This window comes from Trypanosoma rangeli, assembly GCF_003719475.1.
Source record: "Trypanosoma rangeli strain AM80 chromosome Unknown Tra_15.4_contig_00136, whole genome shotgun sequence".
Classification (NCBI taxonomy): domain Eukaryota; phylum Euglenozoa; class Kinetoplastea; order Trypanosomatida; family Trypanosomatidae; genus Trypanosoma; species Trypanosoma rangeli.
The window spans coordinates 24,456-46,546 of NW_021705882.1; the positions used below are offsets into that span (position 1 = coordinate 24,456).

The following is a 22,091-nucleotide window of genomic DNA, read 5'->3' on the forward strand; positions in this document are numbered from 1 at the left end:
GGACGTCGTGTCGCGACGCACAGGAGTGTAAGTTCTGGCACCCCGCACTGTGCCAACTGACTTGGTTCATTGAGAAATGTCGTGCCTTCCTCAACGGCCCAGTAGTACACCTGGTCGAGGCGGTCCACGATGGTCTCAATGAGCTGAAGGGCAGTGGACTCAATGAACGCACTGCCATTCTCCACGAGGGCACGCAGGGAGGCTACGTGAGCCTCCACCTCCGCCAGCACGGGTGGGTCTGGCAGGTGATCCTCCCATGCCGACGTCGCCAACAACACCCCGCTGGCGTCACAGCTGTCGTGCGTCCCGATGACAACTTCCTGCAGCTGCGAGGCCGTCATTACGAGCCACGGGTGAAGAAATAAAGTCGCAGTGGCGTTTCCGTCGGCTTCTCCAGCAGTCTGCGTGCTCCTGCGTGCTCCCAGCGTGCACCGCGGGCGGAGACGAAGAGTGCAACCTAAAGCAAAAAAAAAAAAGATAAGAAGAATGAGTCAAGGAAACAACACTGAGAGACAACAATGGCGTCCCCAGTGGAAAAAAGAAGAGAAAAAACAACAACTAAGAACACATATAAAGAGGAAGAAATACGGAAAAGAAAAAAAAAGCAACGCAAAGAAAGGAGGGCAGTACACTTTCCTACAAAGAGAAAAAACGAAAAAAAAAAAAGAACAGCAAACAAAAAAAAAAAAGTGAGGCAACAGTGCAGGTCGGACACATTATACTCGCTGCCCTTGCGGATTCTGCACCACACGATTTGCCATGCCCATCAGATTGATGGGAGACGTGCCGTCCGTGACAAGAAAACCCTTCAGACCCAGTGCTTGCAGCAATTTCGCCTTAAGCTCAGGACCCGCCCGCGCAATCGCCGTGACAGTCTCCCTGCCTAACGCAGCAAATATCTTCTCCACCTTTGTGGCCTCAATGTCGGCCAGAGCCCTCGCTTTCGCAACCGCAAGATCGTTCATGACTCGGCGGTGAGAGAGCTCCATCTCCATGCGTTGACGCTGTACTTCCAACTCCGCATCCGTCATCTCCTGCTGCGACTTACAGCGAGTGGGCGTCACGTCTAGTTCCGCCTGCAGCTCCACAAGCCGTGCCTCACTTTCGGCCAAGGCCTGAACTTTGCTGGAACCGCTGAGCTCAATAGCGGCATTCTCCGCCGCGACTTGAAGCAGCGTCACGCGTTCTGCCTCCTCCAAAGCTTTGTCCTTCATGATCTGCAGCTCGAGGGAGCCCTTTGCCTCCTGCTCGAATATCATTGCCTGATGGGCGGCCTCGTTTTCCTGTGATTTGGTGATAATCTCCACGGCGAGCTGCACACTCTTCTTAAGGGCATTCAGCGTATTCGGCTCCACGGGCTCCACAGTGCGTACGTCCACGCTTGTGATGAGGAGACCGTTGACGGGGAAGTACAGGCCGTCCTCCCGCATCTCCGTCATCCCGGAGTGAGAGCAAAAGATCGCCTTCCGAATCACAGAAGAAGAATTTCGATGAAACTGCTCAAACGACTCCATGGCAATAGCAGCACGAACACGGTTCGCCAATGTACTGCAGGCCTTACCAATAAAATCAGGCATTGCAAAGGCAACCTGCTTGATACGTTCCTTGTCAGAGGCGTCAAACTCCCAGTTGTACGCAAGCTCAAGCCGCAATCGGGCGTGATCGAGCGTCTCAACTTCGATCGTGTCAGCCATAAAATCGGGTCCCAAAAAAAGGCAGAGTGAGTGGATGCAGTTCGCCTTCTTGGGGCGCCCCCCAGAGAGAGAGATCGGGGTAAATTCTTCACTGGGGGCGAGGAACACGGCGGCGGGTCCCGCCTCCACGCGACTGGTGTTTGTGCTGTAATCATACAGCTGTACAAGAGCATTGTGTGGAACCTTGTAGTAGACAAGCTCGTGTGAGGCGCACGGTCCCATTTCTGCAGCCAATTTCAGTGCATCAAGATCGTACACAGAGAGTTTATCTGCCGTAAGGAGGCGGTGCACAAGAGCATCCACTGGCTTCTCCCACAACACTTCATCCTCAGCAAGCAGGAGCGCTTGACCATGCACTGCCCGAACTCGGCCAGTGCGGACGTTGCGCACATAAACACCACTGTGCCCCGTAAGCAGCATTCTTTCCCGTCGCTCCACGACGCGAACCTCCAAGGGTGGAATATAACTGCAGGGCCCACGCACTAGCCACCGGGATGACGCCTCCCGCCGTGCGCCGCCGTCCTCAGTAAAGCTGTTTATCGCCTCCACAAGTAGCGCCTCATGCGCCCCAAGGAGGTAGGCGTCCTTCACTTCATTGTCCCGCAACCTCTCACCGGGTTTCAAGAAAAAGGAGCACACCCCCTTGAGAAGCCTCTGCTTACTGTCATGGCAGACACCATCGTGTGCCATACTTAATAATATGCAGTATTGCTGCTGTCCAACGACTGTGAGAGGGATGATCGTCTCAGGCTGCTCATTTTCAGTCGGCAAGAAAAGAGTAACCGCATCATGTGTTACAAGCCACCGATCCCCCAGTAAACGTTGGACACCAAAGCGATGATCATAAAACGGACGCACAGCACGTACATGAAGGGCCAATATAGGTGAAAGCATGATGCCTTTTTCAACAGACTCCAGCTTTGTGTATGGGCCCAGAAAGAAAAGCTCTCGGGTTACCATATTCCACTTTTCCCCGGCACGTCGCGTTGTGCCGTCCGAGTCCTTAAAGTCTGACAGGGCGGACAACTGCATGTATTCATTTGCTGCAAGAATGACTGGCTCCACACTCTCCACTACCTCCTGCTCTACACGGGGGACGTACAGACAGGGCCCTTTCACCAGCCACTGCTGTCCAGCCATGCGCTGCACAATTTCCCCCGTGAGTTCGTCCGTTGTGGTGTGATCTGCCAGCGCTCGTAGAATGATGGCCTCGCGGGCAGTGAGAATGCGCATCGGCTTCACTTCAGAGACCACCTCACCAGGATAAAGCGGAAATGGAGGTTGTGGTAGCCGCACCTCGCGGTGACCCACCCGGTATGTTGGCTCCCCACCGTCGGGCGACGGCGAAACGGGGTTCTCCACCTCGCAGTAGTGATTCAATGGGATAACAATGTGACGTTGGGGCGTCGTGTGTAGCTTGACGAGGTGGTCCTGCATCGTGAAGCAGCACGGCCCCTCCAAAAGCGTCACCTTGCATGTGTTGTTATCAAGGATGTGGACATACTCGTATGGTTTCAGACGGACGACACGATCAGTCATTTTGCTTCTCACGTCGCACCCACCTTCTCTCTCTCTCTCTCTCTCTTTACTTCTCTCCCCCTTTATTTTATCTACTGCCTTGTTTGCATATATATATATATATATGTTTAAGCTACGCTTCCTCTCTCCCAGGATGCAGCGCGCAGAACGCTCGTTGTTGTTAGACTGATGAATGAAGATATACACAGACTGCGCCCCGGCTGAAAATACGCACACGCACCAACCGCTACGCTATGCGGGTCAAACCCCTGCGCAAGAAGACTTCCACCTACAAAGAATGAAAAAGAGGGAAAGAGGCACAATACACAAACTAGCATCTCACCGAGCGAGAGGGAGAAAGCAGTGAACCAAGCAAAGCGGAAGCAAGCACAATTGAGCATTCCCCTCTTCCTACGCAAGCACACACATACACACAAACACACACGAATAGGAGGAAACATATATATATATATATATATATAGCCCCACATAATATACGCGCCATGCGGAGGAAAAAAATATCTATTTATCCCCAGCGCCAGCGGTTTCACACACCTCTCCCCTTCCAGATATCCATGCGTGTGTAGGTCTAATATCCAAGGTCCATTCCTGAGAGTACGTGGCATGAGCTGCTTTCCTTTATAGTGTGCTTACTGGCTCATTTGTTTCCTTCTCCTTGGTTCGTCCTTCTGGCGGTGCACAAAGTGCGCCCCCATGAAGAATGCACGGGTAAACGTGGAACGACACGTCATTCCCTTCTTGTTTTCTCGCCCGTGTCGCTTCTGTGACACTATACGGTGAGGGATGTTCTCACGCCCAGCGCAAGGCATTGGAGAAAAGCGGCGCAGTTTTCCACATCCACAGGCTCTCTGCCGCAGACGGTGGTGAGGGCTTGAATAAACGCCTTCAGCGCGACACGGTAATCATCTGCGACAACACCAATTTCCTTTTGGCGTCGCCCAATGGATTTCAAGACGGCAACGCTTTCCGCCCAGTCAACCTCCCGAGTCATACTCCACATGGTAACAACAACTATGCGCAGGAAGGAGTAGCTGTAGAGCACCTCTACGTCTACGGCGGCGGGAGCCACGTCGGCTCCCTCCTGATCGTGCTTCATCGCAACCGTCAAGTCCCCCTGCTCTGCCCCCTTCGCCTCATCCTCCTTCGCCGCCACCGATGATGCATCTTCATGGCGCGCAATCTGTGTTGCCTTCCAGAGTGTCTCAATATCAGAAAACACAATGCGTATGAAAGGGTCCTGTATCATAGAAGAGATCTCCAACGCAACGGTGCGCATGACTTCATTCAGAAGCGGGGCCAATGCGGCCTGGGGTATTATTGATGGACACTGGCCCGCAAACGCACTTCCATCTACTTTCAGAGAAGAGACACACAACATGGCCCACAGCTTGAGGGCCTTCTTGGTGATGGACGGTGCAAATAAGGCAGGAGAAGCGGCGTAAGCGTAGCGGGTGGAAGTCACATTGAAATGGTCATTCTGCAGCGTATCTTGGTTTATCTCCGTCACCCGCTGAATGCGCTCTAGGATGCGTGGGGAGCAAGGGTTGCCGCTGGCGTCGAGCCGCGTCAGGCGTTTATTCCGCCGTGTGAGACGAAGCAGCTGCTCCGCGCCGCATTCGTGAATGTTGTTGCGGCAAAGCGAGACCTCGCCCAGGTAACGATGCTTGTGAAAGAGGGCGGAGAGCCAGTAGCAGGTGAAGTCCCCGGCGCCATTCTGATCGAGCACCAGCGAGCACAGGGAGGGACAGTGATACAGCGTTGCCAGCAACGGGGCCAGGGCATCCTCGCCAAGAAGCGTGGGACGCATGTCAACGACGCTGAGGGCACTCCAGCGATGAGACCCGCTATGGTTCGCGTCCACTGACAGCAGCTTCTCCACGTGGTTAGAAAGGCGGAGAGCCTTGTGAAAGAACCGCTCGCAAAAGCGGCTGTAGTACTGGTAAAGTACGAGCAGCGGTAGTGCACCGTACGGCAGCCGCAGCGCAGGAAACGGAAACATAGTCTGCGACTTCTGTTGTGGCATGCGCAGGAGCGTTCGGGCCTCTCGCTCTGCAGCAAACATAACACGCAGCGGCTCAGACATGTCAAGGGCACGCACAATAAACTGCAGCTCAACACCCAACCAAAAAGCATCGTCGGTGCTTTCCCCCAAGGAAAGACTATTGTCTGCGGTGTGTGAAAAAAATTCCTGCCCCCACACAGAAGAGTCACGCAGCGCGGCAGCAGCAGCAATACGTGCATTGACGACACCACATTTCTCATGGGCGACGCTAAGCAAGGAGCCAATAACTACGGTGCGATGGGCAATTACCGACTGTACGCTGCCACGAACGACTGTAAACTCCAAATGCAGTTCCACACCCATTTGGTGGCTGCTGTTGCACTGCATTTCGGCAACATTATTCTGAAGGCCCTCATCCTCCCCGTCGTAAGCCACGGCGGCGGCAACGGGGGCAGCAGCAGCATCGAGGTCCTTCTGGCCATTTTGCTCTTGTATGGCAGAAGACGGGCTGACGCCGCCGTCGCCGCCGGTAAGAGGGGTAGGCAAGGCTCGCTGCAGCATGACGGGAATGAGAAGATCCTCCGCCATCTCAGCGCTTCTAAGTGGATGTACGGAGGAATCCACAAATGCGTTCATGCGCTCCTCTGTGCCGCTGTCTTGGATCGGTAAAACAGCCACCCGCACAAAAAACTTTGCCCCATCGTTCCTTGTCGCCTCCTGGGGAAACACGGTACCCTCCACACGCAGCTCCGTGAGCGTCACGGACAAACACCCAAGGAACAGCACCTGATGCTCTGCCATGCGGTGGCAATCGTCGTCGTTCCTCTACCTCTTCCCTTCACGGCTTCTCTGCTGGGGGGAGGAGAGGCTTGGCCCAGTCCGCGACTGTGCGTGTATGTGTGTGTGTATGTGTGTGTGTCCGTTTTCTTCAATTTCCGCCTTGTGCGTCACTTGTTGTGTGCGTCTGCCGTCACTTCCTCCCCGCTTCGCTTCGCCTCCGGTGCAAAGGCAAAAATAAAACGACAACAAAAAAAACAACACAAACAAACGAGCAAACAAAAAGTGCGTAGAAGAAGAGGCGTTCATGAGCGTCCGCGGATTCAGGAGACAGACACATTGTAGACCCCCTCCCCTCCCCACACCACCAAAAAAAAGGAAGAAAAGTAATGCATCAAAAAACAAAAAACAATGAATTCACTGACGTAACGTGTGTGTGTGCCTGCCGTGTGCATATGTTCTTCGCTGCAGAATGACAACGTCCACAAAAAGAAAAAATATCTGGTACTTTTACATGAGAGAGTTGGGGTAAGAAACAGGTGTCGGCCCTCCCTGCCCCTCCTCCACACACACACGGCAAAGACTCGCTAACAGATACACACCACAGTGACTTGCTGTTTCCCACTCATGGGCGACATTAAAATACATGCATGTGAGGCACGCATCTTCTTCTTCGTACTGTTGCGCTATGATATTTGTTTACTCCTTTGCCAACAGTGATGTTGTTCGCTTAGGCAAGGCATCGGCTACTGGTGCGACCCGTAGCCGATGCAGCAGTACCCCGCCCAGGTGCGAGGGGAGTAGCGGAAGAAGTTATCCTCTAGCAGCGCCCGAATGGCCCATGCAAGCAGCAGCGTCTTGTGCTGATGCAAGCTTACCGCGTCATGGCCGCCAAACTCGTCATCCTCGTCGCCGGGCCCCACAGACATCCTCACCCCCACAGACGACGCTGCTGTCGTGACTTCGGCCGTCGTTCCGATCGTTGCTGCTGTGTCATGGTTGGCGGTGCTGCGTGGTAGCATCTCGTTTGCCTCTGAAAGCAGCTGGAGAAACTTTGAAAGGAGCTCGGAGGGGATCATGTCAGGCGTGCACCACTGCCCCACGATGACGCACGGCACCCCACTGGACAAAAAACCACGAACAAGCCCCTGCACGTCGTCGTGGGTGCCCACCACACGTGTGGTGGACATGTTTGTGTTACTCATCACCACCAGCTCCGCAAACAGTCGCATTCGTGCCACTTCCGAGGAGCGCAGCAGGTCAACGTCATCCTGCGACATCGCCATGCAGATGGCACCGGAACTATTATCATCGTTGCGTGTGGCACTCGTCGTGGAGGTCGTGATGAAAATCATACGACTCTTCGGCAGGAGCTCCCTAAATGTGTCCAGGTCCTCCACGAGTGTCTCGAAGCTTGTGGTCACACAGACGGAGTCCGTCGTGCGGGAGCTCCGTCGCACGCTGCGCTTGTTCTCTGCGAGCGTGCGCAAAATCAATTCCCCCTCCTTCTGAGAACGCAGAACGTCGAATGGGAAGGCAACATGCGACATCGGGTTCACCGGCAGCGTATCCGTCTCCCGCTGCACCAAGACTACATTGCGCCGCAGATCCCGCTGAAGAACGCGTTTAGCGCTCAGCGCAGAGAAGGCACACTGGGTGGCGCAGAAGACCATTTGCAGTGCAAAGTCCTCCACAAGAAAATTACCGTTGCGTGCAATGAGGGCGTTAAATGGCACCAGCCACAGCTGCTCCGTTGGAATCAGCGTGATGACGCCGTTCTTGCTCAGAAAGAGCGGATCAAGAGCACGAAGGAACTCAACAATGGGGTCCACAAAGATGGCGTAGAGCGTCTGTAACGGCTCCATCCAGGCTCGCTTCGGCAGCGTGCACAGGATCTCGCCCTGTGTGACGCTGCTTGAGGAAAGCGGGTCGAGAAGGAGCCCCTGGCGCAGCGTTTCAATAAGTTCATTGATAGAACCCACCTTAAAGTCCTTTGTGACGTCAACTTCCACAAACCGCATCCCATTTCGCTGCGGCACCACCCACATAAGCAGCTTCTCATTTACCGCGTAGCGCCGCTCCTCCGTCAACCACTCGTAGCGGTGCGTCGTCACTTGGTAGATGAACGGCGACCGAATCTGCGATGAGGTCGCCACGATGTGCTCCAGCGTCGGCTGGGCGCCGAAGTTCACCCGCATCTTGTCAAACAGGAGGTCACGGTACTTGCACACGAGGCTGCGCTCCAGCACCTCCAGTGCCTCACTGTAGCGGTACGTGCTCGCAATGCTGGAGACGAGGTACTTGAAGCTGACGGACTCCATGATGGAGACGTAATCCGCCGGCACGGAGGCAAGTAACAACGAGGCACAACTCGTTTCGGCATTCTCCTTCGCGTTGTCCTCGCCGCCGTTCTCATCGGTGCAGAGCGACGAGGAGGAGTCGCGAAGTGCACCCCATTCCAGCACCGCGGAGCGCAACAGCGCCTCCGCCGCAGTATAGCGTGAGCGTTGCCAGTTGAGGATGGCACTGAAGGTGTGTCCAGCTGCACACAGCAGCGGATCATTGAGCTCCCCCGCCAGTGCCTCCAGCTTGTCGAACTGCGTTTGTGCGTGCGCAAGTTGGTTTGTGGCGAGGTAAAAGTTGCCGATCTGCGCAGCGGCGACGGCGGCAAAGTGTTTGTGGCGTTCGGCGAAGTTGTCGCAGGAGGCCATGTCCGTCCAGAGCACGCTCAGCATGATGCACTCGTGATAGCTGTAGGACGAGGTGCGCATCCAACTCAGCGACTGCGTGTCCTCTGTGTCGAAGCACCGCGCCGCGAGGAAGCAGGCGACCGTGTGGAGGGCCTCATCCACAACGTCTTGCAGTACGTGGCCATCTGCGCCGCCAATGCGCTCAATTACGCGACGCGACGCCACCCACACCTCCACCGCCTCCTTCACGAGCAACATGCGAGGCCACTCATTCACGTACTGCTCCGTGTGCTGCATTATCACGTCAGTGCCGGGCACAACAAAGTAGTCGTCTTCGGTAACTTTCTGCTTGACCAGCTTCTGCGCCCGCTCGAAGACCTTTAACGCCGCCTCATGGCAGCGCTGAAAGACGGCATGTTGCACGTCCTTCCGTGCCTTGCACATGTCTGCCTCCCACTTGGCATTGCGTGCCTCCCGCGCCACCTCCTCGGCACGTTGAAAAATAACGTATGCCTCGTCAAGGTTGTCCTGCTCAAGCTGTTCCGCCCCCTCACGTACCAGCATCTCGTAGCTCAGCCGCTTCAGGTTACTTGAGAGGACCGCCATCCACTCCCGGTTCTTCTTGTTCACCGCAATACCCATCGCCTCATTCCACGCCGTGTACGCATCGTCAAAGTCATGTCTCACGTAGGCGCGGCAACCACTGTCAAAAAGATGTTGAAACTGCTCGCTGCTGTCAAGCATCATCCACTGAGGTGTCTCCCGTAACATATCTAGCGGAATCTTGTCAAGCTCTTTTTTCTCACTAAATTCCGCTTTTGTGGGTCTAACTGCAGCCGCTGCATCTCCCATAGGTTCAGCGGGCACCACAACACGAGCATCTGCATCAGCATGGACGTCTGCCGCTGAACCTACCTCATAATTGTCGCAGCTTCTCCTTTGCATCACTGCCTCATCCACGGTGTTATAATTTGTCACATCGGCCTCTGGCTGCTCCTGCCGAGTAAGCGCCTCATGGTCCTCTTCCCCTTGTTGTAGTTGTTGATGTAGCGGCAAAAGTCCTGCATCCGTGTTGGTGATCGGGCTCAATGTCTCGGGTAAGTCTGGCAGCTGTGATTGACTAGGCTGAAACGACTGCTGGTTCTTCGTGACTGCTGTTGTTGTTGTTGTTGTCATCGATGTCAGGGAAGCCCCCGTCTTTGCCGTTGTTGTCCTTGACTCCCACGTCCTGCGGCAAACAGGGCTCCTCGTAGTTTTTTCCAACAACATCAACTCCTCCCGTGCACGGTCCGCCGCCATACTTGCCTGACTGCTGTTGATCTCGCGCAACAGCATCGCCTTCTCCTTGTAACGTCGCTGCAACTCCTGCCGCTGCAACTCCGGCAGGCGCCCGAATTCCTTTGAGGCAAGTGCAGGGATCGGCTGCCGCGGCTGCAACTTTGTGGGCGCCAGTCCTCCGTTTGGCAGGCGCGTTAGCTGCCCTTTGTCCTTTGCGGCCACCTCCTTCCCAGCCGACTCCCATGCGATAGCAGGCAGGGTGATTAAGGACAACTTCTCATTTGAGGACCGCTTCGCTGCGTGTTCGATGTGCCCGCGAGGCATCTGCGTCACGTCTGCCTCAGTAAACCTGAGCTGCGGTGTCTCTTTCATAGCTCGCTGCTGGTTGGCCTCCGTGGCCTTTGTGATCTTGTAGATGAGGGCGTCAAAAACGTCGGTGTCAGTGAGGTCAACGCCGATGATGCGCGGGTTGCGCTCCACCAGCGCCAGCACCCGCTTCCCCCCGGTCACCGTGATGGGGTTCCCGCGAAGGCTCAAGTACTCCAGGCCCAGGTGCTTTTCCAGGACGCCACAGAGCCTCTCCACCGTCTCGTTGTCGGCCCCGTTGCCCTCCATGCTGAGGTACGTCAGGGTCTGGGAGTACTCCACGAGGCGTATGATGGGGCGCAGGCCCCGGGCCCCGAGGTAGTTGCTGCTGAGCTCGAGCCTCTCCAGCGGGTAATGCGCCCCACGGTCCTCAATGTACCGCAGGACGGCCGAGTTCACGCGGCACCCCTCCTCCACGCAGTACGCGCGGTACAACTCACACAAGTCAGTGAGTTCCCCCATACAAGAAACACACACGGCACGCAAACACGCACGCAGCCAAACAAACAAATAATAATAGCAGTCCTATTGATGGTTGCTTCCGCCGTTTTTTTTTGTTGTTGTTCGTGTGTTTGCTTTGGTCGCTGTTGACGCCTTCTCTTCCCCTTCCTCCCTCCCACACACGCACGCAACGAGAGAAAATAAAGGGCAGACAACAGATGCACGCAACGCCCACGCAGAAGACAGACACATAAACCACAAACTGACAAATGATTCCTCCATCCCTCCCTCCCTCCCTCACACACACTTACACACCGCCGCAGCCACCAGCTCCGCAACTCGCGAAGGCAAAATAAATAAACAAATATACTTCCGTGAACTTTACACTCACCACGACACACATATCTACTCTACAGCGTCTAGAAACGGTGAATCTTCGAGGCGGGGGCCGTAGCAGCACCATCATCACGGCGTGTCAGCAACTCCTCGATACGGTTCATACTTTCTTCCCGCGCCCGCCGCTCAGAACAAAGGGCGTCCTGCAGCTGCGTACAAGTCTCCTTAAAAAGCTTTAAAAATCCGGCCTCTTCGCCCTTGTGCCTTTCCAACCATGATCGGTGCTGCTTCAACTCCTGCTCGACTTGTGCTGAAAGCTCGCTGTTCCCCGTGCTGATCACCGACACAGTGTCTGAGAGGCCAGCCAACGCCTCAGCAAGGGTTCCCACTACTCGATGGAGGGCGTCAAATCGTTCCCGCTCCCGCTGCCGATGCTCCGTCACGAGGCGCTCCCGCTCGTCCGCCACAAGATCGCGCCAAATGGCCTCCGCCTTCTTCTGCGCCTCCGCCGCTGCCACAGTTGTGGTCTGCCACTCCTGCCGCAGGCGTGACATCTCCTGTCGGCACGCCGTCTCGGCGGCGCCAAAGTCGTCCCGCACCTGTGAGAGCTCCAGCTGTAGATCCCTCAGCTGCTCGTACAGGTCCTGCTCGCGCTCCTTCTCACGACGCTCCACGTACTCCAGCCGGCCCTGCAGGGTACGGAGCCCCTCCCGCGAATTGGTCATCACTTGCAGCAAACGAGGGAAAAGAGAAAACGCTGGTGAGAACGACGGGACACAAGGAGTTCAACAAACAAATCCAAAGCACAGGAACCGACACACTTTACACACAAGCGCAGTCCACGCTTTACAAAGGAGCCTTCCACGTCAGGAGAAATGTTTACAACGTCATTACCGAAAAATTAAGATACGGTTTCGCTCATGGACCACCGCACCAACCAGATCCTAACTTCACCAAAACCACACAGGCACACAGAAGGTCTCTTCCCCTCCCTCTCCTCCTTTTCTCCTTTTTTGGTTCACCATGTATATTATAGCACACATAGCAGAGCATTTCTTATCTTCGTTTTCTCTTTTGGCTGCTGGTACAGACTAAGATGAGACAACGGACATGCGCTGCAACAGTCGCAGTACTTGACACTGACGGCGGGCGAGTTTGGCCCAGTCATCTGGTCTGTGCATGTACAGCTCCACACAGCACTTCGTCATAACTTTCCGTGCAATAAACTCCCGCAACTGCATACGATTTGGCGTCTCGGTTGCTCCATCCGCATCTTCCACACCTTCATTGGTCTTTGCCTCCGAAGTGTTTCCGTGGCCGCGTCGCAGGCTGGAGTAAATGGGCACCAATAGCTTCACAAGTGCCTCTTTCACCTCCATCGAGCCCACCTCGTACAGCACCTCCACCACGTAGCCCGCACAAGTGTCCCCCACCAGCTCCGGCAGCAGCGACGCAACACGACGCAGAAAACGCATCGGCACCGTCTTGTCCGCCTTGTGCTCCTCCCTTTTACTCCCTTGTGCATGCTGCATTGCCTGGGCAGTGGCCGCGGTGCGCAGATACTGTTGCATGATAAGGCTGCCCTTCACGTGTCGAATAAGGCCCTCCATGTCCCTGAGAGAAATTTTGTTTATCGCGTGGATAAACATAGCCGATGCGGATGGGTGAAAGTGCAGGATGTAACGGGCTAGTTCCATGCCTTTTTCATGCGCTGCAGCGTCAACGAGAAGGAATTGTGCTGCGCCCTTCGCGCACTCCTGCTTGATTGCAAAGCACAGTGTGTTGGTGACCGTCTTCTGAAAGCTGGTGGGCACCGCAAAGTATCGCACCCCCTGCGCCAAATCGGTGCGCAGCAGCTGGTCAATGTCCTTTGGCAGTGCGTCGCTACCGTCCTCCGCCGCCCCAGCCAAGACGCCGCCGTTGTACGTGTTGCCAGCGTCGCCACCATCCCTTAAATTGGAGGGAGCTGCAAAGGCACACTTCCGCGCAAACGTCACAAGAACCTGCAGCAGCGCTGGTGACGAGACAAACATCCGCAGCCGTGGGTGCAGCAATCGCTCCCAGACGGACTCCAACTGCACCGCTGTTGGGGCAAAGAGCACGAGGTCCTGCAGAACGTAAAGCACTGGCGTCATGTGCTCCGTTGCAGGATCAATAATATCGTCCAGCACCTCCATCACAACTTCGAGTGCTTTATTCCAGCATGTTTTCTCCTGCACCCTGAGGGCTGCCGCACGTTCATCCTGGTCTGTCGCATTATCTACAGTTTCGCATAGAATTTTTTGAAGCCTTCGCCCGCCTGTGGCTCTGAGAGCCACGGCAGCCATGGCCCCCCGGTTGGAAATAAGATCACCCGCCTCTAAGACTTCCAATGATGCGGGGACTTTAATGTACGCCTGAAAGATGTGACAACCCATCGGATCCATAAGAAGATGCCGCAGCAATGAAATTCCATCCTCGTCGTGAATGGACTCCAGGCGTTGACGGACAGCAACGTCGACCTCCGTGCCTGCATCACACACGCGAAGTAGGCTTTGAAGAATGAAGCTGGCGGTCGGCGTGTTGGCGACGTTGAGCCAAAGATCCGTCACGTGCCGGGCGTTGTCGTCCGCAAAGGTCGACGCCAGTGCCTTCATCAGGGCGATGCCCAATACAGCTAAAGGCTGAGTGAATTTCACCACGTGTGCTAGCCGTGGGGCTCCGCGAATTGTGAATCCGCCTAGCACCAACACGATGGAGCGCACAGCGCGGGAAGCCACGTCATGTAGGACGATTTCCCCCGCCGCTCTGACAGTTCCTCGACGACGCACGTAACGAGGGTGGCGGCGCTCGGTACACCACTTCCGGTGTGAACGCCTGGGCCGCCGTCTGTCATCTCCGACTCAAACGAGTCTGCCTCGGCGTCCGCCAGTGCGCTGAGCGCCTGGGCGAGGCTTGCAATGAGCGTCTCCATCATGTAACTTGCTGTGGGGGAGGTCACCGTGTCGAACACGTGTCCCAGCAAAACGTACAAGAGGGACTTACTGTGCAGCAAGAGCGAGTTTGTCAACGCGGACTCAATAACGCGGCAGACAACGCCGTTTCGCAAAAGGTGCAGGGTGGAATCAGCCTTGAGAAGTTTTATAAGCTCCACAAAGAAGCCATCCACGATGGATGCCAGCGTACTCGCATCCCCCGCACCAGACGCCTGCTCCTCCAATGCCCGCTGGACCGACTTGAAGTACGACAGGGTTCGTTCCATTTCCTTCTTTTCCTGTCGTTCCTGACGGCGCTTCTGTAATTTCGCCTCGGGGGCAAGTTCGCTGTACCGCACCCGGGGCTGCTGGTACTGCTGCTGCTCGTCCTCGTGGTCGCGGCAGGGGCCGCCCCTGTCCCCGCGGTCTCTCTTCCGGGCCCCGCTCATCATCCGCCGGCCGCTCAAGAAAATAAAAATAAAAAAGCACACACACACACACACACACACACACACACTAATAAACAAAGGTGTGCGTCCCTCGCCGACAGGCACGGCTGTGGCAGCCAATGGCAGCCAGAGGAAGAGACCAAACAGAAATCAGGGAAAAAGACGAATAAATGCCCATGCACGGTTACACATGGACATAAACAGAGAGATTGCATGGCATCGCTCTGATAGGCACAAAGCGAGATGGGGGAGGAGAGTAGCAAGGAATGACAAACGACGCCTCCCCTCATGTTTCAGCGATTCATGGCCGCCTTTCCCGTGTTCCGCCCCCTCATTAGGAGGACCTCGGCTACGACGAGCCTCACACCAACACCCAACACGGCAAGCCTCTAAAAGTGCACAATCACACCTCCACGTCGCAGGGCGACACATCCACTTGAGGCCTCAACGGTGCTTGTGAGGTGGCGTGGCACGGAACCGTACAACCCAACAAACCTCAGTGAGGGCAACTCCACCAGTGCTCCAAGCAGAGACACAATGGCATCCGCCCTTCTGACGGCGTTGCCATCCAAAAACACGCGCTTCAGAGACGACATGACAGGGAAGGCATCAGCAAGAGCCTCAAAGCCGTCTGCATCGATACGGCAGCTGGATAATCGTATCTCCTGCAACGCCGTCAACGAGCGTAGGGGCGAGGCCGCTCCAGTCACGCCAGCACCAGCGTCAGCCAGGGCATAACCGTCTGTGAGTAGCGACGCGCCGACACTTCCAAGCCCCGTGCATGAGAGGTCAAGTCCCTGCAAGGATGCAGATGCACGACACAGCAGCGTCGCAAGCGCCTCAAGGCTATCCATTCGCGCAAATATTGGGTTTGCGCTCAAATCAAGGTGCGTGAGGCGGCGGACCACCAGTGCTCCGGTCACCGCCAGGAAAGAGGCATCTGTCAAAGAGCAGCTCTAAAGTGTGAGGCGTTGCAGCCCACGACACCCGGACAGCGCCAGCCCCAGGTGCTCAAATGACGCCACGCCGCCCATCGACTCAAGCAACGGAGGCGGCTTGGAAAAGGCCTCGGGGCCCTTGAACCTATGACGACCTTCAAAGTGCGCCACGGTGGTCAAGCTCGAACGATGTGGGGACCTTCCAGTCGCTTCGAGTGCCGCCTTGCATAAATGCAGGATCGTACGCGAAGAGCTGCACTTTCCCCTTCGGCATCTCCCTGTGATTGCCACGCGTGGAGGCGGCCTTGACATCGAGGGACTGCAAATCATTGCGATTGAGGACAATCTCTTCCAGTCTGTCAAAGAGGGGCAACACGCTGCAAAGAAGGGGGGGGGGATGGAATACACCACGCCGTCAGTTGACAACGAGTGACATCTAATAAGCGCAGCTCCGGTCAGTACTTGGCGTACTGAAGAAGCGCCCGAAGACCCTCATCTCCAAGCAGGTTAGAGTGAAGATTGAGACACTGCAAGAAGGGTGTTGCGAGGACCGCAGAGCCGAGAGTCGCTGCTCCCTTTTTTGTAAGCCGATCGTGCCGCATATGGAGCTCGCGGAGCAGCTCACACCGCATGCAGGCACTCGCCAAGAAGAACACGCCCTCGTCGTCTATGCCATTACTGTCGAAGTTCAAGCACGTGATGTTGGCCGTCTCACCGGGAGACATCTCTCGCCCGCGTCGCAAAGCATTCGCTGCAGGCCCCATGCCGATACATTCGTCTCGGCAAGATTCAAATGACGCAGGCGACACCAGCCACAAATGGAGGCCCCCGAAAACATCCAGGAGCTGCTCCAGCGCCACGTCACCAAGAAGCGTGGAGCTGAGGTCCAAGATTTTCATGTGTCGCTTCTCCGCCACCGCGACACGCAGGAGAGGCAAACGCGAGAACACCCCACGCGAGCCACGGAGTGATAATTGCGTCAGCGAACGGCAACGGGATATATGGCCTCGCAGAGTGGCATCATATCTTCTTCATTCACCCCCTGCAGGTCTACATGCTCCAACGATAATACTTGCAGTGCCAAAGAATGAATATTGGCAGCAATGGCCCTGACAGCCTGCTGGTTCCAGTGTAATCTGTGCTGCAGCTCACACGCCACGATTGTGACGCGGAAAGACTTACGGTGGGATGAGGCAGTGCTAGCAGCTTGCAGCAAGGCGGCGAGGGCGGAGTCATCCCGCAGGAACGCCACATCATGCAACGTGAAATGAAGAGTGTGTAGCGAGGCCGCCTGTGCCGTTGCAAATGTTCGCCCCACAGTCGCTGCAACCGCGGCAGACGGGATTGTAACCGCGATGTGTTTGATTAAGCACGCTGCCGAAAACATGGCTGCGCAACAGCAACGCAACACTTCGTCGGAGGTATGAGGCTGGTTGCATGATGACAGCAGCACAAAGTTCAAGTCCCGCTCCGTCTCATGCTTGGCTCGTTGGCACAGGTGCAGTGGTAACGCGTCAATAAAGGGGCAAACAGCCGATTCCCCGAGGCTCCAGCTCCACCTCCGCGTCGATGTCGCGGCAAATCTTTTTTTTTTTTTTTGCAACGCGGCGCATACGCGACGGCCCACAGACATCTTCACTCCCCTGACACACCTGCACTCAGAGAGCGAGAACGGCAGAGCAGACTCACCCTCTCCCCTTCGTTCCCTTCCCCTTGTGTCTCTTCCATCGGGGGTAACACAGGCAAAAACAAAAGAAGGGAAGACACACCCACACATTTTCCGCAAACCAGTCGCCACACAACACCGCACACACATGCACATAGAGACACAGAGAAGTATATATATATATATATATATATATATATATTCACTCACTCACACGGCATCTATGGTGTCCTCAGAAACGAGTGCTGCAGCACCTCCTCGACCGTCAGCCTGCATTCAGGCTTCACCCGAAGCATGTTACGGACCAAGTCGACAGCTAACGGGTCCGGCACAACCCCCATTGCTGGGTGACTCTGCAGCACTTCATCGGCGGTGCAGATACGTTGAAACAACAACGACTCGCCACCACCCTCTTCTTCTTCCTCCTCTACTTGAAAGGGGAAGCGGCCTGTCAGGAGCACAAATAGCACGACACCCGCCGACCACACATCGATCAACTCCCCTTTGTACGGTTGCCCCATGACAAGCTCGGGCGCCGCGTAGTGTCTTGATGCACAGCACAACTGTAGCATGCCGTCATTAGCCTCGCATGACGGAATGACTGCGCACATGTCGAGCCCACCCAACTTGGCCCGGTTGCTGCCATCCAAAAATATATTCTCAAGTTTGACGTTGCGATGCACCACACCGCAGGTGGAGTGCAGGTAATGCACTCCACGCATGAGATCCTGCATGGTGCACCGTACAAAGCTCAGCGACAAGCACTGGAACACCTGCTGACCTGGCCGACTGCGAATTTCCTGCGTGGAAGGAGAGACGACTGCGCTTCTGTAGTATTCCTCCAACGCACAAAGCAGCTCGCCGCCCACGCAATGCTCCTCCACGAGAAAAAGATCAACACCTGAGACAAAGGATGGCAACCCCTTGACAATGTTCGGATGATCTGCGATTCGTGCGACGAGGGCTCTCCGCTCAACGCGCATGCGCAGTTGTGGATGTTTGCGCAGGTACTCCAGTGCGTAGACACGAATGTGCACCAGTTCCTTGGTGACGTCCGACTCTGCCACTAGTGTCTCATGGGTGGCGGCACTGTGAACGTGCTGCACGTGCGCATACCCTGGCAGCGACAGCTGCTGCATCCTGCTTGCACCTCCTAGGTCTCGTGGGGGGTATGATAGCGGCTGCCGCTGTGGACCGGCACGATATATCAAACTACACGTTGGCCTCTCCAACGAAGGGAAATAAGAACAAGGACAAAAACAGGTGCAATACGGCCTATAACATAAAGGAAACGTGGACAAAGAGGAAGGAAGATGGAGACACAATAACGACAACAAGACGTCTGGGCAAAAGAAAGCCTTTTACCCCACCTCCTCCTCCGCCTTGTTATTCACCTTATGTGGGCAAAAGTACAGAGCACGAAGACGCAGACCACGCGTCCCTGTCCATCCCCAAACGACACATCCCAGCCGTCGAGGCCATCACAGATGCATGCACGAGCAAAAGCAGCTGAGACAAGCTCCCCTCCACTGTGCGTGCGCCCTACATCGTGAAGCAGCAATTACCTTCAAGATGTTCATGCACGCCGTCGCCGCCGCATCGATTTACCGCTAACTGCGGCGCCGCTCACATGCGGGGTGTAGGCATTTTTATTGGAGGTCCCCACCACAAAATCGGAGGTGCTGTCCTTCATATCCAGCAGTGAGAGATGCCGGGGCTGCATCCCAATCATCTCCGCAAAAAATGCCGCCTCCTCGCATGTGATGCCGCCCGTCGGCTGCGCCCGCAACTCTTCCAGCCGTCGCTGGAGTAGGCGCTTCGTAAACGGCATGACGTAGCTGTCCTTTTCCAACAGCGCCTTCCAGACGTGTCTGACAGCCCGTTGGCGCTCTGTCGTGTCAGCGATCATCGCAGTGCACATAAGAGACTCCTGCAGCACAATTGGGGAGAGGCGGTAGCCCTTGCCGCGCCACTCCAAGAGCGTCGGGAGCACCAACTCGGGCGCATGGTGGCGTAGCAGACGCACATACGTGGCCCGCAGAAAGTCGTCCATCTTGGCATGGTCAAAAAACTTGTCGAGAAGCCCCTTGGCCTCTAGAGCACGGGGAGAAAACATGCAGCAAAGGAGGAAGCTGCGCCACTCCACCGCCCCCCACTCAATGGCGCGACTCTGCGACAAATTCCACAGGCCAAACGCCATCTCGCTCCAATCCCAGTTCTGCGGGAGAGCGAGGTTCTCATCCAACTCGCCTTTGCGCCGCCGTGCGTCCAAGCAATGCCTGGCAGTTGCGCTGATGCTCCGGTGTATTTTGCCACACATAGACATTCACGTTACGGTGATTATACGGCTCGCCACACAAAGGACACGGCTTCCCACCCCCGGAACGCGCGTAGTAGAACATCAACCGGCTCATGTCGGGGGTTGCCAAGACGCATTGCGGCAGCGACACCCTCCAGCGCATAAAAAGCTCTGGCACAGTGGGGTAATTCAGAGCGCAGGCAAGCTGCATAAGCTTTGCGGTGCTGCTTTCGGCGATGCTGATCCCGTAGCTCTCGGCGTCCTCCATCACAGCAATCATCTTCTCCACATTATCTGTTGCAAAGTAGTAGTCAATCAGTCGATACATCACACTAAAGTTAGGACGCGAGGGGATATCCTGGCGGAGCATCTCTAACACCTCCTCCAGCATCGCGTCACATTGCAGGACACACTCATCAAAATCAACGCATCGTTCGCAGCTGATCACCCACTCCACCACCACACCGTCACGTTTGGTAAAGTTTTCCGGAAAACTTGAGCGATAAATATTCTGCCGGTCAAAGAAACCCACAATCATGGTGAGGAGAAACACAATGCGGGTGTACAGAACGTGATCAAAAACCAGGCGGTCCTCCTTGCAAAATTGTACAAGTTCGCGAATGTGAAAAATACCTTCCGTCACGAGCAGTGGCGAGCGGCCCTCGTAGCTAAAGTGATGGGAGAGCCACTCGCGAATCACCGTGAAACCCTCGGCGGCGAAGGTGCGCGTCAGGACGAAGCCCAGCCGGCGAAACTTATCCACGCACTCAAACCACTCATGCATGCATTGCGTGCGCGGCGCCACGGCTGTCAACGCCTGCAGCACAGCCACGCGGTAGCCGTGACCATTCAACACATCATGGCAAAGTGGGTTGCAGTACAAAACAGTGTCCAGAACGTGCCGCACCTCCTTGCCGTTTTTACAGCCTTTTAGAAGGTCCTTGATATCCTCGGAACTCGTCAACGGTACCGCGTCGCGCAGAATTGAAACAGCAGTCAATCCGCACGTTTCCTGCGCAGTGACCTCCGCTATTTCCGCCTCGTTTGTCAAGGAGCGAGTCGACGCCTCGCTTCTAGTCTCGTCATAGTCTGCAGTGGCGGCAGCCACTGCCAACTGTTGCTGCAGCTGCTCCCCTTCAAAGGCGTTTTCGGCAAAGAAGATGCCAGAACCGACGCTCAGTCTGGGGGCAGAAAGGTGTAGCCCTCGGCGAGGCACGGGATGTGAGAAGGCGCCGCCGTGACGAACGGTAAACATGCCTCTTCCCGTTGTCACGGCGACAAGGCGCTGAAATCTCAGGTACATCTGCGCTGTAGCCTCCGCTTCCTCGCTATCCTCCCTCTCACTCTCTCTTTTACCTGCCGCAGATGGGGAGGGAGCAGGAGACAAAAGAAAGAAAAAAAAAGGAGAGAGACAGGGGAATCGAGAGGAGGAGTTACAGTGATGTCCTCCACGATCTTGCCACGACGCGCAGGTCAACGGGGAAGGCAGAAAAAAAAAAAAAGAATGTAAAACGACAAGCAAACAAAAACGTGGGGTAATAAGTGACTCCATCAATGGGGGAATTACCCATTAAGATTCAAAGCATCCTGACTGGGTGCCGCATACTCCATTGGAACCGGGTGTGTGTGCGGGAAAGACGCGGCTGAGGCAAGGTGAGCGTTTTTTTGTTTTGTTTTGCTTTGCTCCCGCCCACAGCCCTCCGCCCCTCCATCCGTCACCACCGCCGCCAGCAGCAGCCGTGCAACAAAACAGAAGCGAAGCGGGTCCCCATCTTCCTCGTCTGTATCCCCGAGGAAGCAAAACAATTAATAGTTTCGTTAGTGTACTCTGTCCTTGATAATAGATCTTCTGCCTCGCCATTCACAAACAGGAGATGGCAAATCACAAAGTCAGCTGGAAGCCACACACATACATATGTACGTGAATATGCATATGTACAAACACAGAGAGTACATAAGACCTCCAACAAAAAAAAAAAAACACCCACATACACATAAGGGCAAAAAAAAAGAGCTCGAAACAAAAACGCGCAATTACGTCTACATCAGCACACGCACCTACCCGGAGCTGAACTCGAAAAAAAAAGCAAAAAAAAGAATGACACATGGACGCCAAACAACTCCTCTCCCTTCTCCGCCCTCCATGCAGTTGAGGACGAGAACGTCCGTGTGGGAGCAAGGCGGTATAAGCCATGCCAATCGGCAGGAATTCCCTCCTCCCCCTCCCCCACTCGCACGCTGGTACACCCATCCACAAAAAAAAATACAAAGGAGTTCCTTCTCATTGGCCGTTTTTTCTTTTTTCTTTTTTATCTTCGCGGTCATTCCCTTTCTTTAATGCATCCACTACTTTTTTCCTGCTCCCTTTATTTCGATATATATATATATATATATACTTCCTCTTGCGTGCATGCAGCAGGTGTAGGGGTGTGCTGTTTTGGATTAAATTCATTCCTTACCTCGCGTAGGACTCGCATGGGGACGTCGTTAGTCAGAAGCGGCGACAGGAACTCCCAAAGGAACAAATGGAGAATCAATAAATCATTTTTTTTAAGCCAAAAAAAAAGTCCTTTTTTCCGTCTTGGGACTTCCTTCGTCCGTTCCTCTTTTGATTTTCTTCTTCTTTTGCTTCACCCCATCCCCTTTTTATTCCCTCAGAATA

At 55.2% G+C, this 22,091-nt stretch overlaps 14 protein-coding genes across 14 annotated transcripts in view, besides 13 other annotated features; all 14 read right to left on the minus strand.

The window, feature by feature from the left end:
• Positions 1 to 341, minus strand: part of TraAM80_04591 (uncharacterized protein) — a gene marked incomplete at both ends in the record, with an annotated part of 1,803 nt that extends 1,462 nt beyond the window's left edge. Inside the window, one exon of the mRNA XM_029381514.1 lies at positions 1 to 341. This exon is cut by the window's left edge and continues 1,462 nt beyond it. Coding sequence (XP_029238600.1) covers positions 1 to 341 — 341 coding nt within the window.
• Positions 342 to 534: 193 nt separating this feature from the next.
• Positions 535 to 604: a sequence feature (GA-rich).
• Positions 605 to 640: 36 nt separating this feature from the next.
• Positions 641 to 689: a sequence feature (A-rich).
• Positions 690 to 716: 27 nt separating this feature from the next.
• On the minus strand, positions 717 to 3,233 carry TraAM80_04592 (putative major vault protein; the record flags this gene model as incomplete). Its single annotated transcript, XM_029381515.1, has 1 exon — positions 717 to 3,233. The coding sequence occupies one exon, from the start codon at positions 3,231 to 3,233 to the stop codon at positions 717 to 719; it is 2,517 nt and encodes an 838-aa protein (XP_029238601.1).
• Positions 3,234 to 3,258: 25 nt separating this feature from the next.
• Positions 3,259 to 3,290: a microsatellite.
• A 30-nt stretch (positions 3,291 to 3,320) lies between these two features.
• Positions 3,321 to 3,338: a microsatellite.
• Positions 3,339 to 3,632: 294 nt separating this feature from the next.
• Positions 3,633 to 3,657: a microsatellite.
• Positions 3,658 to 3,671: 14 nt separating this feature from the next.
• Positions 3,672 to 3,694: a microsatellite.
• A 308-nt stretch (positions 3,695 to 4,002) lies between these two features.
• On the minus strand, positions 4,003 to 6,036 carry TraAM80_04593 (uncharacterized protein; the record flags this gene model as incomplete). The annotated part of the gene is made up of 1 exon (XM_029381516.1): positions 4,003 to 6,036. The coding sequence occupies one exon, from the start codon at positions 6,034 to 6,036 to the stop codon at positions 4,003 to 4,005; it is 2,034 nt and encodes a 677-aa protein (XP_029238602.1).
• An 85-nt stretch (positions 6,037 to 6,121) lies between these two features.
• Positions 6,122 to 6,154: a microsatellite.
• A 604-nt stretch (positions 6,155 to 6,758) lies between these two features.
• On the minus strand, positions 6,759 to 10,808 carry TraAM80_04594 (TPR repeat-containing protein; the record flags this gene model as incomplete). The annotated part of the gene is made up of 1 exon (XM_029381517.1): positions 6,759 to 10,808. The coding sequence occupies one exon, from the start codon at positions 10,806 to 10,808 to the stop codon at positions 6,759 to 6,761; it is 4,050 nt and encodes a 1,349-aa protein (XP_029238603.1).
• A 254-nt stretch (positions 10,809 to 11,062) lies between these two features.
• Positions 11,063 to 11,086: a microsatellite.
• A 120-nt stretch (positions 11,087 to 11,206) lies between these two features.
• On the minus strand, positions 11,207 to 11,848 carry TraAM80_04595 (uncharacterized protein; the record flags this gene model as incomplete). Its single annotated transcript, XM_029381518.1, has 1 exon — positions 11,207 to 11,848. One exon carries the CDS (start codon positions 11,846 to 11,848, stop codon positions 11,207 to 11,209), a length of 642 nt encoding a protein of 213 aa, XP_029238604.1.
• A 366-nt stretch (positions 11,849 to 12,214) lies between these two features.
• TraAM80_04596 (uncharacterized protein) lies at positions 12,215 to 13,759 on the minus strand (the record flags this gene model as incomplete). Its single annotated transcript, XM_029381519.1, has 1 exon — positions 12,215 to 13,759. The coding sequence occupies one exon, from the start codon at positions 13,757 to 13,759 to the stop codon at positions 12,215 to 12,217; it is 1,545 nt and encodes a 514-aa protein (XP_029238605.1).
• An 83-nt stretch (positions 13,760 to 13,842) lies between these two features.
• Positions 13,843 to 14,529, minus strand: TraAM80_04597 (uncharacterized protein; the record flags this gene model as incomplete). The annotated part of the gene is made up of 1 exon (XM_029381520.1): positions 13,843 to 14,529. The coding sequence occupies one exon, from the start codon at positions 14,527 to 14,529 to the stop codon at positions 13,843 to 13,845; it is 687 nt and encodes a 228-aa protein (XP_029238606.1).
• Positions 14,530 to 14,563: 34 nt separating this feature from the next.
• Positions 14,564 to 14,594: a microsatellite.
• Positions 14,595 to 14,915: 321 nt separating this feature from the next.
• TraAM80_04598 (putative leucine-rich repeat protein (LRRP)) lies at positions 14,916 to 15,380 on the minus strand (the record flags this gene model as incomplete). The annotated part of the gene is made up of 1 exon (XM_029381521.1): positions 14,916 to 15,380. The coding sequence occupies one exon, from the start codon at positions 15,378 to 15,380 to the stop codon at positions 14,916 to 14,918; it is 465 nt and encodes a 154-aa protein (XP_029238607.1).
• A 102-nt stretch (positions 15,381 to 15,482) lies between these two features.
• Positions 15,483 to 15,794, minus strand: TraAM80_04599 (uncharacterized protein; the record flags this gene model as incomplete). Its single annotated transcript, XM_029381522.1, has 1 exon — positions 15,483 to 15,794. One exon carries the CDS (start codon positions 15,792 to 15,794, stop codon positions 15,483 to 15,485), a length of 312 nt encoding a protein of 103 aa, XP_029238608.1.
• Positions 15,795 to 15,919: 125 nt separating this feature from the next.
• On the minus strand, positions 15,920 to 16,363 carry TraAM80_04600 (putative leucine-rich repeat protein (LRRP); the record flags this gene model as incomplete). The annotated part of the gene is made up of 1 exon (XM_029381523.1): positions 15,920 to 16,363. The coding sequence occupies one exon, from the start codon at positions 16,361 to 16,363 to the stop codon at positions 15,920 to 15,922; it is 444 nt and encodes a 147-aa protein (XP_029238609.1).
• An 80-nt stretch (positions 16,364 to 16,443) lies between these two features.
• On the minus strand, positions 16,444 to 17,097 carry TraAM80_04601 (putative leucine-rich repeat protein (LRRP); the record flags this gene model as incomplete). Its single annotated transcript, XM_029381524.1, has 1 exon — positions 16,444 to 17,097. The coding sequence occupies one exon, from the start codon at positions 17,095 to 17,097 to the stop codon at positions 16,444 to 16,446; it is 654 nt and encodes a 217-aa protein (XP_029238610.1).
• Positions 17,098 to 17,259: 162 nt separating this feature from the next.
• Positions 17,260 to 17,301: a microsatellite.
• Positions 17,302 to 17,332: a microsatellite.
• Positions 17,333 to 17,346: a microsatellite.
• A 5-nt stretch (positions 17,347 to 17,351) lies between these two features.
• TraAM80_04602 (serine/threonine protein kinase) lies at positions 17,352 to 18,269 on the minus strand (the record flags this gene model as incomplete). The annotated part of the gene is made up of 1 exon (XM_029381525.1): positions 17,352 to 18,269. One exon carries the CDS (start codon positions 18,267 to 18,269, stop codon positions 17,352 to 17,354), a length of 918 nt encoding a protein of 305 aa, XP_029238611.1.
• Positions 18,270 to 18,706: 437 nt separating this feature from the next.
• Positions 18,707 to 19,330, minus strand: TraAM80_04603 (uncharacterized protein; the record flags this gene model as incomplete). The annotated part of the gene is made up of 1 exon (XM_029381526.1): positions 18,707 to 19,330. One exon carries the CDS (start codon positions 19,328 to 19,330, stop codon positions 18,707 to 18,709), a length of 624 nt encoding a protein of 207 aa, XP_029238612.1.
• Positions 19,331 to 19,367: 37 nt separating this feature from the next.
• Positions 19,368 to 20,732, minus strand: TraAM80_04604 (uncharacterized protein; the record flags this gene model as incomplete). The annotated part of the gene is made up of 1 exon (XM_029381527.1): positions 19,368 to 20,732. One exon carries the CDS (start codon positions 20,730 to 20,732, stop codon positions 19,368 to 19,370), a length of 1,365 nt encoding a protein of 454 aa, XP_029238613.1.
• Positions 20,733 to 21,803: 1,071 nt separating this feature from the next.
• Positions 21,804 to 21,824: a microsatellite.
• The last annotated feature ends 267 nt before the right edge of the window (positions 21,825 to 22,091 follow it).